Raw genomic sequence first — 13,470 nt, 5'->3', positions numbered from 1 at the left:
TAAAAAGCAACAAAAATAGTAATAAAAAAAACTAAAAAGAGGCTATAAGGAAAGAGCATTCAGCAGATGAGAAAGAGCACTTACAAATGAAAAATACGAGAGGCAAATTAACAGTTAAAGAGAAGGGCTGAAAGATAAAGTGGAAATCTTTCAGAATGAATGACAACAACAAAAACCATGCAGCCAGAAAGCAGCGAATGGAGCCATAAGCACACTGGTCAGTCCTCCCAGTACTTGGAACTGGCCTGGCATCTCAGCGGTCTTCACAAGGCGGGGCTGGCTGGGACCTGCCACCACCACGGGGGAGGGGGTGCTTTTGCTTCTCCCTCGTGGCAGGTTCCCCTGTGAGATCAGGCCTTGAAGCATTCAGAGCTCTCCTGTGCTGTGTGTACTGCTCCCCTTCCTGTTCAAAACGAACTTGCACAACCTCACAGCAGCCCCATGGAGTGGGTACAATTATTATCCCCATTTTTCGGGTGAGGAAGTGGAGGCACAGCCCAATATCACACAGCAAGAGTGAAGCAGCAGAGGGGCTGCAGAGCCTATGCCCTGAATCAGCACTCAAAAAATAAGTCCAACATCTAATTAAGAGTTCCAGAAAATGAGGAGAGGAAAGAAATACCAAAAAGGCAGAGAAAATTTCCTAGAACTGAAGGTTTGGGATCTCTGGACAACAGATGAAAGAAAAGGTCTACATCAAAACAACATTGAAAATTTCCAGGGTACTTGGGTAAAGAGAAAATCCAGAGAGAGAGAGAGAAGTCACAAAGGGTCAGAATTCCGAAACGCATGGGAGTTCTTGGGACTAGACGGAAATGACATGATACCCTCAAAATCCTGGGAAGAAGTCCTCTTCAGCCTAGCCCGCATTTGTGCCGAGCTACACCCACAAGCGGACTTGAGAGTGGAATCAGGACAAATGGGCAAAGACGCCACAACCCCCTGTGCGTCCTCTCAGGGAACTGGGAGGGTTTTCCTCCTTCAGCAGAGAGCCAATGAAGGAAGAGGAAAGCAGGGATCCAGACACGAGAGAAAGGACGCTGGTGAAGGAGCAGCCCCTGCCAACAGCTGGGCCTCAGGCCCCAGAACAAGTCTGGGGCAGGGAGTTGGTGGGGTGGGGGCTCCCGGAAAAGATGAAAGTGGTCAATTATGCAACAAACCCCAAGTACTGAGAGGAGGTCCACACTTCTGCAGGAGAATCCGGGGACTCAGTGAGACGTGTGTAGAAAACTAAGCTCCCCCAATAGGCAATTATTAACTGCAGGGAAAACAAAAAGTTGTGCAAGAAATCAAATACAATCCTAGGACACTGCGTTCTCTGCCGGGACCTTGGGAGTGAAGCTGTGATAGTACCCACGACCCTGCACAGACATCTGTCATGCTGGGATGTTGCTGGTCAGGAGGGAGGCCAGTGACTCCCCTTCTCCCAGAGGACACCACAAGGACACTGAATGCCTAATGTAGAAAACCCAATAAGAAACATGCATTTTTTAAACACCTGAAGGAACAGCTAAGAGAGTTGAGTTTGGAAAGGATCAGGGCTGGAGACTGCATGTATTATTTATTTATTACCGGTCTAAAAAACTTCCACGTTAAAAATAATATATATATAGCTTTGAAAAGATAAATGTTAAAATGAAAGCCTCAGCACAGACATTACACGAAGCAATGGTAGCACCGGCCCTTCTGAGCTCAGTTTAACTGCCGGCAGTCTGTCGCACACTTGACACTCTCACCATTTAAGAAGGTGCAGAATCAGACAGCTTAGCGTCAGGACTGCCGGCTGGATGTGAAAGTGATTTCAGACTGTAATTTTAAGTTGAAAGGTGTGAGAACTTGAATACTTCTGTAAAGAGTATTGGCATGTTTAAGGTAGCTTGAGATTCACTGTATTTATTTGTACGTGGAATTATTTGAATGCCTTAGCAAAGTGTTCTGGGTTTTGGCTAGGGCAATGTTGTGGGTGGGTCACAGCCCCCCCACCGCCCCTGCAGAGATGTCCATGTCCTAACCCCAGAACCTGTGAATGTTACTTCACACAGTAAAAGGAATTTTGCAGATATGATTAAGATTAAGGACCTTGAGGTGGGGAACTTATCCTGGATTATCTGATGGACCTAACTTAGTCACTTGAAGCTTTCTTGCCTGCAGAAAAGCAGACATAGCTCATGAGAAAGACTCAACCTGATGTTGCTGGCTTTGATGATGGAGGAAGGGGCCATGAGCCAAGGGATGTGGCAGCCTCTAGAAGCTGAGAATGGCCTTCAGTTTACAGCAGGCAAGGAATGGGGACCTCAGCCCCATCACTGCAAGGAGATCAGTTCCTGCCCAGTGCCCAGAGCCATGCCTGACACCTGCCAGCCAACAACCCGAAGGAGCAGGCAATGGGTTCTCCCCCAGGACCTCCACAAAGACATGCAGTCTTGTTAACACCTTGGTTTTAGTCTGGTGGGATCACTGGCAGACCTCTGACCTACAGAACTATAGAAATGTGTTGGTTTCAGCTACTGAGTTTGTAGTAAATTCTTATAGCAACAGAGAACTAATACAGCGGTAAGCCTTTCATGTTTGACATTTGAAGCACTTAAAAAGAAACCTGAATGCACTGAATTTATCCACGCAGATTAAAATGTTTGAGGATGATTAAGCTTGAAAATGGAGGGAGGCTGGTCCAAGAGAACCGAGGCTAGGGCAATGGGGAGAGACTGGGAACCAGGAACGGACATCCTTAGGACCCAGGGAGGCAGCTGCCTGGGAGGAGATGAGAGAGGCAGGCTGGAGAGGAGGTGGGCGGGGAGGACACCTGACCCTGCCCACTCTGGGCTGAGGCCTGAGGAGAGAAACAGCCCTCAGGAGGAGCTGCAGGAGACAGGAGAGTGTCGCGGAGGCAGCTGCAGTGGAGAGTCTGAGGGGCTCCAGAGGGGGTTTCCCCTGGACAGGGGGTCGGGGGGGGTGGGGGCCAAAGCCCCCTGGAGCTGGGAACCTGGGCTTCTCCGAGTGTCTCTGCCCTCTGCTTACCCTGCCAGGTCATGGCCCTGCCCCACGCTCAGCGGCGTGCCTGACAGACCTGCAGGTGCTTTACCATTCGATGAAGGTGGTGGTGGTTCCTTGTGTGGGTCTGTGGTACCAACATGGGATGGACTGTCTCCCCAGGCATACGTCTGTCCAGGGCTGACCCCCACCACCAGCACTGTGCCGTGGCTCCCCGCAGTCCAGGTACCCTCACACCAAGGGCTTGGTCACTGACCAGTGTCTGGCATGTAACTGAGGCCCGGAAATGAAGGAGGTGGGAGGGATGCTGGCTGCATGGGGGCTGGCTCCTTGCATCCTAAGGACCTGCGGGGCCTAGCCACTCTCCCTACCCCCACCCCCGGCTCCCTCGCCCCCTGATGGGCCCAACCCCACCACCCTCAGCCCACCCCTGGGCCCCTTGGAAGCTCACTAGAGGTGTTTGGTCCACAGCTTCCAGGCACACAGGCAGAAGGCAGCCCCTGGTCCCCCACCCTGACCCAGGGGCCAATGCTGAGCTTCCCCAAATGGGCCATGGGCTGAGAAGTCTGGTTCCCGGGGCTGGGGGACTGAGGTGCACGATCAAGGTCACGGCTGAGTTCCGCGGTACTTGAGGAAGGTGCTGTCCAGGAAGGCAGCCAGCTTCCTCCGGTCATCCTGCAGGGTGAGAGGGAGGCATGGGGGGATGGAGGGGCGTGTCTCACCCTGCGCACCCTCCCAGGCTAGCTGCACCCAGCCTGCACACCTCATGGACGAAGCCGTAGTGCACTAGCTCAGTGGCGAGGTCTTGGGCGCTGTCGGCTGTGGCAGGGGCGAGGGCAGGGGAGTGGGGACAAGGGGTGAGGCTGCAGCCCTGCCTGAGCAGCCCTGTCTCCGCCCCTGCCCAGGTTCCGTCCAGCCTACTTGGGAGCAGGTCATAAGTGAGCTGCCGGTGCAGCCGGTCCTCCAGCACCAGAAGCAGAGTGAGCTGGGGAGGCAGGAGGCTCAGTTGGCTCCAGGAGCCCGCCCTGCCCCTCCCCCTCCCTGGTGCCCCACGCTCACATGCCAGCGGGCCTTGTCCTCGCTTCTCTCCAGGTTACACTGCATCTGGATCACCTGGGGTAGGGGGGAGAGGCCAAGGTCACTCACAAAGGCAGGGCCTCAGAAACTAAGCAGCAAGAGCAAATACTGCCTCAAAGGGGCCCAGAAGGGGTAGCAAAGACTGGAAATGGAAGAAACCTCTAAGGGGAGCCTAGAAAGCACATCTCACTGCTAGCAGCCTGGTGAGTTAAGGAAAACTTCCAGACGAGTAGACATTGAAGCCGGGTACTGAAAAATGAATAGGAGTTTTCACAAGTGGAGAGAACACCTGAACAAAGAGCTGTGGGAAGCGGGGGCAGAGAGATGTTGGCAGGGATGTGACAGAGCAGAAGTAGGGTGCCACCAGGACCAGGGCTTAGAGTGCCAGGGGTCAGGCTGAGGACCCCCCCAATCTCTGTAGGCAGCTGTGGCTGTTGGGACATAAATTCTGGCTGCACTGCAGAGAAGAGCCAGGAGGGAGGCAGGCTGGGGGCTGGTGCAGCGCCCAGCTGGGGAACCGAGGTGGCCCAAATCAGGGCGGTGACCACAGAGACACACCCAAGGCCAAAGCCAGAGCCTCTGGAACCCAGGGGGTGTGGACAGGGAACAGGAGAGAGGGCGCAGGCTGACAGGGGAGGCCCCTGGCTGGGAGGGAGCCCTGCAGAAGGAGTGGTGGGGGCAAACACAATGCCTGGGGGTCTTGGAGGACACACCATGGCACAACGGCCAGGGAGTCAGCAAACCAAGGAGGTGGGATCAGAGCGGCAGCATGTCCTGGGGCAGGCAGCAGGGATGAGGAAGGGGTCTGTGGGAGCCTCGGGGAAGTGGGGAATCCCAGCTTGTACTACCACCCCCAAGCCCCACAAAGGGGTCAGCCAGGACCTGGTCTCCAGCAGCCTGGAGGAGAGCGGCCCAGGGGACTTGAAGCCCCAAGGAAAACATCCCTCTGGGCAGTGGGCAGGTCTGTGTAGCAGGGGCAGAGGCTGACCTTTCTGGTCTCCGAGTCAAAGGGTTCTGGCGTTGGGGTCTTGGCCTTCGGGGCCTCCTCTGGTGGTGGGGCCAGCACACGGGGCAGCCCCAGGGGCCGAGCAGCAGCAAAGTTCATCAGTGGGTAGATCCCATTCCTGGGGACACGGTTGGGGGGGGGTGGCTAGGGGCTCAGGCCAACAGCTGCCTGCTCCCCAGCCTCATTCCAACCCTCACCTGACATCCTCCAGGAACTTGTCCAGCTCCAAGCAGGAGACCTCTGAGTACCTGGTAGGGGTGTGAGAAGTGCATGAAGGTGGCCTGCCTGCCCTGCCAGTGGGGCAGGACCAGGTGGAGAGGGCAGGACTGCAGGCCACTCACCGCCACTGCAGTGGGGGCCGGTGGGGCCGGGGGATCTCTGCCAGGACTGCATGCAGGTCCATTGCCTTGGTCTTTTCCTCCACCACATTCTCAGGCAGGAGGTCTGCAGGCCGCAGGAGCACTCAGAGCAGCGGACCCTGAGGCACGAGGTCCTGCGGGGGGGGGGGGGGGGGCCCTTTGCATCCCGACCCCAGGCCCTCGGGCCCACCCCCAGGCTGGCCTGCCCCTCACACTGGTGCTGGATGAAGCAGTGAGCTGCTAGGAGCTTCAGCGAGTGCACCTCGAAGAGCACACGGTGGAAGAGGAGGTTGTGGGCAGAGGGCCGGCGGGCAGGGTCCCGGGCCAGGCAGGAGAGGATGAACTCCTGGGGGTGTGGAGAGGACGCTGAACTAGGTAGATTCTCTCTTCTGTGGCCCCACAGTGAGAAGAGGAAGCCGCTGAAGTCCCCAGACCCCAGGGGTCCAACCCCCACGGGAGAATTCATGCAGGAACGTGCATAGGGAGAGGCAACCTGTCAGTGGCCAGGCCGGGGCCTGATTCTGCAGACAGGACACTCAAGGCTGTCCTAGGGCAGAACTCCCCATGTTCTACTTTCGATAACCCTCACAAAAATAGTGGGGAGCAGGCACTGTCACCTCCAATTCATAGGTGAAGTCTGTGCTGCTGACGGAGGACACCAGCCCCTGCCTTGCACCCCTGGGCCTGGGCAGAGTGCTGGCAGGCAGCTTAGCCCCTGGAGGGCAGTGCAGCCCAGCACGAGCCCACCTACCTACAGCCCACCCCTCTTCTGTTGCCTCAGGTCAGGCCCTCCTCTGGAGATGAGCTTGATGGGTCTGTGCCGGCCCCAGATCCATGCCCTCCACTGCCTCTCCTGTCCATCCAGGCCTCATTACTCCCCTCCCATCCCCAGAGGCTGTGTGGTTATGCCAGACAGTCGCTAGACTCTGCAGAGAGGTTGTGGATGCAGCTTCCATCTCATATGCCCTTTGCCCACTCCCCACCCCTCCCAAGCTGGGACCACATAATTTCTAGTCTATCTCCTGGAGCCTTCCATGCAGGGGTGTGGAGTCAGGCAGACCGGGGTGCAAACACAGGCCCCACCACTCACTCTAAAGCCTCCCAGAGCCTCAGTTTCTTTATCTATAAAATGGGTATAAAAATTGTGCCCACATAGGGAGTGCTTCTCTGGTTTCTCTGTGCTTAGATTGTGCCTTGAGAGCCTTCAGGTCTGGAACTCAACATGCACTCCCAGTAAGGCCCTCCTTGTAGGGGTGAGGGGTGAGGGCTTGTGCAGCGGGCCTGGCACTGACCTGCTGTGCCTCTAGGCCTGCCCAAAGCGCCTCACCGGCCCCACCTGGAACACTGACAGCCAGCTGAGAGGGGAAAGGAAAGCAGCTTACCCGCATGTTGGAGTCACTCAGGGAGTGCCTGGCACTGGCGATGGCCTCCTCTGTGACCCGGGTGTCCCCATTGGCCTGGATCTCCAGCACAGCCATCTGGAGGGCAGGGCAAGGTCAGGCATGTGCAAGGGACAGCACAGGTGAGATGGGTGGAGCTGGCTGGGAGGACGCCCAGAGGCCAAGGGGCTGGTACCTCCAGTGCACACATCCCAAAGGAGAAGATGTCTACAGCAGTGCCATCAGCAACCTCTGAAAGGAGAGAGCAAGTCAGGGCGAGTATAGCGCGTGCGGTGCACACAGGGCAGGGAGGGGCGCAGTGGGGCGGGGCACCCGGACTCACCTCCGTACTCTGGCGGGAAGAAGTGCAGGTTCCGAGGTTCCTCCCGCTCAACGCGGATGGGGCTTCGGAGATCGTCCGGGAGCACTATGGAGAGTCCAGGGGATGAGCAGGCTGGACCTCTCCATGGCCCTCCATCCCCCGAGGGTCCCCACGCACCATTGGAGAAGATTCGGTGCCACACTGAGCCGGTCACCGCGGAGAGAAAGAGCGGGCGTCAACTTGGTGGGGCATTGGGCACCCTCTGCCCTCCATTCCTGACAGGCCTCCCAGCCCTGCCCCCTACCCCCAATCTGCCCCCACCCCCAGCCCCACCCTGCCAGCACCAGAGCCAATCTTGATGAGGCCGTTGTGCTGTATGAAGATGGTGTCACTTGTCAGGTTCCCATGGATGATGGGAGGACTGCAGGAGTGCAGAAAGCTGGGGACAGGAGGTGACAGCAGGTGGAGCCGGGTCAGGGGTACCGGGTCAGGGAGGTGGGGGTACTGTGGGTTAGGCGCTCCGGCAAACCCAGGCCCTCACCTGAGCGCGGACAGGATCTGCGTGCACCAGCGCTTCCAGGCCTGGCGGTGGATGGACTCCGTGGGGTGGGTGGGCGGAAAGCCAGCTGGGCCTGATTTGCCCCGGCCCAAGCCAGTTCCTGTCCCCAAAGCCGCTCTCCACCCCTCACCCTCTCCACACCAAACAGTGCGTGGAGCCCATCCTGCCCTGATGCGTCCAGCCCACTCCCCATACCCTGGCATTCATGGCCTTGTGGTTCTTCTTTGTCTTTTTGAGGAATTGCTTGAGGCTGCCTGATGACACGTACTCTGTGATGAAGACGACCTGCGAGGCGGGCAGGCCCACGGACTCCACCAACTGCAGGTGCCTCCAGCTGCGCCTCTCCCCCCACCCGTCCTGCCCGGCAGCTCACCCGAGCTCGGGCCTCAGAGGCATCCAGCCAGTACTTGTGTAGCTTGACAATGTTGGGGTGGTCCACCAAAGCCAGCTGCTCAAACATGGTCTGAATCTTCTCCTGGGAAGGGGAGGGTGGTCACAAGGGTGATGGGAGGTGGGGTCGGGGAGGTGGCAGTGGGCCTTACCTCATGGGTGGCAAAGGCCTTCCTGTCACCGAAGTGCAGCTCGTTCCACACCACCTCCACCCCTTCCTCCGTGTCCATGGCCAGGAAGGTGCTCTGGACCCCGGGCACATTCCCCTGGTTCACCTGGTGGTGGAGGTGGGGGGCATGGGTGTGTGGGCATGCATGTGGGGAGAAGAGCACAGGGCGGGGTTTGGTCTCTGCTCTTATCCTTTCCCTCGGGCCCAAGCATGTGATGCAGGCGCTGGCCTGCTCTGGTGGGAAGCTGGGGGGCCTGAGGAGGGCTGGCCCAGGAGAAGGGTGGTGTCCAGGGCTGGGCTGAGGGGATTTGGGGCACGTTTCAGGGGGTTGAGGCTCATCCCAGGGGGCTAACAGCTGGTCTCAGAGGTACGGGAAGGTGGCTTCAGGAGACTGGCCCTTAGGAAATCAGGGCTTCCTCACTGGGATGCGGGGGCCAGGCTAAAGGAGTGCAAGGGCCAGTCAAGAAGGGGGTCACCTGCGCGAGGTTGCAGAGTGGTTTCGGGCCTCCTGGCTCCCCAGAGTTCGCACGGCCCTGCGTGGCCTCAGGGGGTCCCTCAGCCCGAGGAGGGCGGCGACTCGCCCCGCCCCACCGTGCCCACCTGCTCCCGCCGCTTCTGCCAGCGGCCACACGGGCTCTCTTCCAGGATGTCGCTCTCGTCCTCACTCTCGTCCTCCCGCTCCCGGCTCCGCCTCGGCACCGGCTCCGGGGCCGCCATGGCTCGGCGGGCCCAGGCCGCCGCCCTCCGCGCGATCCACCGCCGAGCGCCGCCGCTCCCCGCCCGTCCTGGCCCCGCGCCCAGGCGCCCAGCTGGGAGCGGAGCCGCCACCACCCCCTGGAGCCCCAACCCCGGCTCCGGGAATTGAGAGGCGCGGGCGCGCGACCGGCCTGAGGGTGGAGCCCGCCTACCCCGCCAGAGCTGCCTCCCCGGGCCGGAGCTCGAGTGGAGCTTCCCCGCGGAATGCAGAGCCTCGCTGCGCCTGGCAGATGTCCCACCTGTCCTCGGCCAAGGCCCCGCCCCAGACGGGGCCCCGCCCACGAGCCCCGCCCTGATCCTCCAAGGCCCCGCCTCGCGGACCCCGCCCTGGAGAGGTCCCGCCCGCCACGTATAGGGCCCCGCCCCGCGAAGCTGCGCGGTCCCGGCCTGGAGCCCCGAGGGAGCTGCGGCTCTTGGCTGCAGCGAGAGGAGGCCCGGGAACCAGCCTGAGTCGAGCTGGCCGGACCCGGAGCTTTCCGTGACGGCCTAGAACCAGGTCCGTCAGGGCCTCCCTGGGCGCGCGGCGGCGCGCGCGGACCGGCCCTGCCCAGTTCTTAGAGCCGCTCCTGCTTCCCGCAATGCTTCCCCACCACACTCCTGCCACACTTCCTGAAACCCGCCCTCGGTCCCCGGGTCCCGCCCTAGGGTGAACCCAGCGTGGAGCAGAGCCAGGGCAGCCCACTCGGCCCCGGGGTTGCACCGCGAGAGTCTGGGGAAAGGCCAGGGAGGGGCATTTGGGCGGCCAGCTCTGCCCGCGCGTCTCCCTTCCCCTAGGAGTAAGTGCGAGGGTCACTTAAGAAGACAGAAAAATATTCAAAGCAGGCTGACTTTACTTCTTGCCCACAGACTTCCCAATGGCCCGCAATTCAGTGCTTCCCTTTCTCATCCACACGCTCACCTTCTCACATCCCAGGATAGCGATTTCCCATCTCTCGGCTTTCTGCTAATGGCGCTTCTTGGACAGTGGAGCCATCAGGAGGGAGCCCCAGCCCCACTCAAATGCAGCCATGTCACCCTCCTGGAGGCCCCCTCACCGCTCCAGCCATATCAAGAGATGAACTCTAGAATTCTTGTCTAACGTCCCCATTGACCCCACAACCCTCACTACCTTCCCGTGGTCTTCCTCGAAAACCTGCTGAGTCCTCACTCACCCTTCACTTTCTCTTTCTGGAAAGAAAAGTAGACGCATGTGCCTGCCTTCTCTCAAACTTAAAACACTGATCTCCTCCACCTCGGTAGAAGGCCTTCAGCCCTGCTGGTCTCTGAGAGTCCCTTGGGACACCTTTTTCTCCTAACCTTCCACACAGACAGCACCTACCCTTTCATGTCTCCACTGCTGTCATCCTTTTAGGACCAGCACCGCTTCTCGGGACATCGGCATCAGCCTGCTCCCGGTTCCATCCAGCCCCAAGTGATCCTGCAAAAGTGTCACCCGCTCTTCAACCTCTGAGTAGTGCTGTGATCTGCTCTGTGCGGTAAGGAGCGGCCAGCAAGGCTTGGCCCTCGGTCACCTACCCCAAAGAGACACACTCTTCAGCTGACTGAAGTTCCAGGCTCTTTTAAGAGTCTGACAGTGACCTAACTACAGCGCACGCAGCGATCACACTGCATACAGCTTTACGTCACTCGAGGTTGTCCATGCTCATTTTTTCTTTCATCTCTTATATCCACAGCAACGCTACACAGATTTGTGCATGAACCTTTGAAAAGCTGAAGTCAAGAAGAGAGCTTTGTTCACATAAAAACAATAGTTTCTAACTTGTGAAGGCCAGACCTCCAAAACAAAGCTGGTGAGGCAGCCCACAAAGGGTTGTACCTATCAGGAGAGGCTGGACCAAAAGACAAAATCAGCCCAGGCCCTCCTGGAGCCCAGCAGTGTGATGGGCAACTACAGCTGATGGAATCCAAATGGAGATCAAAAAGCCACTTACTGAGCCAAAAAATGGTGAGAAAAGATGTGGTCAAAAAAACACGACAGTGAACCATCACTGAAAGTAGTGAATTTAATTCTATATTCTAACACATAACACTAACAAACTGAGACATCCAAGTCAGGTGATAGGCCTGAGATCAGAAGGAGTTCTTCACTCTGAAGATAGCACACTTTATCGGAAATTCTCACGTGGCAATGTCAAAAAAAACTCAAAATGCACGCTAATTACACAGAGTCCAAACAACATGAGAAAGCTATCACACTTAGTTTAGCACAACAAAGAACCAAAAGCAAGAAAACAAGACACAGCAGAGTGAAAAGTTAAGTCCACATTAACATGCAGATTGAAAAATGGGAGAACAAAATTTAGAACAAAAAGAAAATGTTTCAAAATACTGTTCTCTCTCTTAAACATGAAACAATACCAACTAGAATATTCACTGACGGTCATGAAAGCGAAAGAAACAGAAGGCCTGTTTCAGGGTCAACACTGCCCCTCTGCAGAAGCTGCTTGTAGGTGAGGTTCTCGTGCGTGTTGGGGTCGAAGAAGCCCCTGGTGTCGTCGCTGGGGTCCTCCAGGACGCGGCTCATCTCCTCGTCGAAGTAGCCGCGCTGGAAGGCCACGTCCACGGGCACGCGGTGGCTGTGCACCGGGTCGATGACGCCGCCCGTGGCGATCTGGGCCTCCAGCAGGCGGATGCCGTGCTCCCTGACGATCAGGTCCTTCTTCATGGCCTGGAACAGGGAGATCTGCTCCCCGGTGTAGGGGTCGGTGTAGCCGGTGACGGCGCGCTCGGCCGACAGCAGCTTCTCCTGGAGCTCGCCGCCCACCACGCCCGCGGCCACCGCCTCCTCCACGGACAGCTTCCGGTTGCGCACGGGGTCGATGACGAAGCCGGTGGCCGCCTGCGCCTCCAGCAGCACCAGGGCCGTGCCGGGCCGCAGGACGCCCTTCCACATGGCCTGGTAGATGCTCATCTTCTCCTGGCGCCCGGGCTCGTCCCTGGCGGGCACCAGCACGCCGGCGATGCAGCTGGTGCCCTCCAGGTAGCGTTTCACCGAGTCCATCTCCGACACCTCCTGCAGGGTCTTGGTGCCCTGGGCCAGGTCCCGCAGGGTCTCGGGGCCCAGGATCCTGGACCTGCCCAGCTCGGAGGCCGACACCTGGCGCCTCAGGCCCCGGAGGGACACCTTGCTCAGCCGCTCCTCCGCCTCCTCGATGACCTGGGTGAGGATGGCGACCAGGCCGGGCAGGGCCAGGGTGCCGGCCGCGTGCCGGGCCAGGAGCTCGTCCCGGCGGGCCTGGCCCAGGTAGGAGGAGAAGAGGACGTCCCACACGGAGACGGGCTGGCCGCGGAACTGCCCGGCCTGCACCTCCATGGTGGCGGCCCGCAGGGCCCGCTCCTGGAGGGCCCGGGCGGCCTCGGCGTCGGCCTGGCCCGGGGAGGGACCCGCGTCGGCGTCACCGTCACCGCGCCCGGCTGGGCCGGGCTCCGGCTGGCCGGGGGCGGCGCCCCCCTGCCCGTGCTCGGTCCCGTCGGCCGCCTCCGCCTCCTGGATGATGGTGGTCAGCCTGTGGGTCAGCGCGGGCAAGCCCAGCGTCCCCGCACTGAACTGGGCCAGCAGCTGCTCCCGGGTGGCCTCGCTCACGTAGCTGGACGCCAGCACGTCCCACACAGGCACCGCGGGCCCCCGCAGGCGGCCCACCCGGACCTCCATGGTGGCGGCACGCAGGGCCCCCGGTGGGTCGGGGGGCGCGGGCCGGGGGACCTGGTCCTCCGCCTCGGCCCGGGCCAGCAGGGAGGCGAGGGCGGCGCCCACGTCCGGCGCGGTCAGCGAGCCCTCCCGGTACCGGCGCAGCAGGTCCTGCCGCTGGCTCTCGGACACCTCCCGGTAGAAGAGGAGCTCCCAGACGGAGACGCCCTGGCCCCGGAGGGCGCCCGAGCCCGGCGTCACGCGGGCATCGCGCAGGGCGGCGCGCAGCTCCTCGCCCAGCTGGTGCACGGCGGAGCCCCGGCCCGCCAGCTGCAGCAGGTAGAGCCCCGTGTCGGGGTCGCGCACGCAGCGGCGCAGTAGCTGCTTGTAGGTGAGGTTCTCGTGCGTGTTGGGGTCGAAGAAGCCCCTGGTGTCGTCGCTGGGGTCCTCCAGGACGCGGCTCATCTCCTCGTCGAAGTAGCCGCGCTGGAAGGCCACGTCCACGGGCACGCGGTGGCTGTGCACCGGGTCGATGACGCCGCCCGTGGCGATCTGGGCCTCCAGCAGGCGGATGCCGTGCTCCCTGACGATCAGGTCCTTCTTCATGGCCTGGAACAGGGAGATCTGCTCCCCGGTGTAGGGGTCGGTGTAGCCGGTGACGGCGCGCTCGGCCGACAGCAGCTTCTCCTGGAGCTCGCCGCCCACCACGCCCGCGGCCACCGCCTCCTCCACGGACAGCTTCCGGTTGCGCACGGGGTCGATGACGAAGCCGGTGGCCGCCTGCGCCTCCAGCAGCACCAGGGCCGTGCCGGGCCGCAGGACGCCCTTCCACAT

At 60.1% G+C, this 13,470-nt stretch overlaps 2 protein-coding genes across 2 annotated transcripts in view; both read right to left on the bottom strand.

Annotated features, from left to right (window-relative positions):
- Positions 1 to 1,549: 1,549 nt before the first annotated feature.
- NRBP2 (nuclear receptor binding protein 2) lies at positions 1,550 to 9,040 on the bottom strand. Its single transcript, XM_031439834.2, has 18 exons — positions 8,853 to 9,040; positions 8,236 to 8,358; positions 8,067 to 8,168; positions 7,889 to 7,978; positions 7,676 to 7,716; positions 7,479 to 7,573; positions 7,312 to 7,335; positions 7,156 to 7,239; positions 7,009 to 7,064; positions 6,816 to 6,911; positions 5,647 to 5,779; positions 5,416 to 5,518; positions 5,272 to 5,322; positions 5,057 to 5,192; positions 4,051 to 4,104; positions 3,913 to 3,976; positions 3,755 to 3,810; positions 1,550 to 3,666 (listed from the first exon to the last, which is right to left on the bottom strand). Exons 1-18 carry the CDS (start codon positions 8,967 to 8,969, stop codon positions 3,598 to 3,600), a joined length of 1,494 nt encoding a protein of 497 aa, XP_031295694.2. The 5' UTR covers positions 8,970 to 9,040; the 3' UTR covers positions 1,550 to 3,597.
- Positions 9,041 to 10,997: 1,957 nt separating this feature from the next.
- EPPK1 (epiplakin 1) overlaps positions 10,998 to 13,470 on the bottom strand; it is an 11,749-nt gene continuing 9,276 nt past the window's right edge. Inside the window, exon 3 of the mRNA XM_064476741.1 lies at positions 10,998 to 13,461. Within this exon, the coding sequence (XP_064332811.1) occupies positions 11,389 to 13,461 (2,073 nt within the window). The 3' untranslated portion in view covers positions 10,998 to 11,388. The remainder of the gene's footprint in view (positions 13,462 to 13,470) is intronic.

This window comes from Camelus dromedarius, chromosome 20 (assembly GCF_036321535.1).
Source record: "Camelus dromedarius isolate mCamDro1 chromosome 20, mCamDro1.pat, whole genome shotgun sequence".
Lineage (NCBI taxonomy): Eukaryota > Metazoa > Chordata > Mammalia > Artiodactyla > Camelidae > Camelus > Camelus dromedarius.
This window is presented reverse-complemented; position numbering and strand designations above follow the sequence as displayed.

Bases quoted from the DNA above. Each gene is read 5' to 3' on its own strand.
- NRBP2 (XM_031439834.2), bottom strand. From the start codon at position 8,969: ATGGCGGCCCCGGAGCCGGTGCCGAGGCGGAGCCGGGAGCGGGAGGAC. The intron at 8,359-8,852 runs GTGGGCACGGTG...CTCCACCACCAG, and splicing joins GGCAGAAGCGGCGGGAGCAG to GTGAACCAGGGGAATGTGCC. The intron at 5,519-5,646 runs GTGAGGGGCAGG...TGCGGCCTGCAG, and splicing joins CTGCTTCATCCAGCACCAGT to ACCTCCTGCCTGAGAATGTG.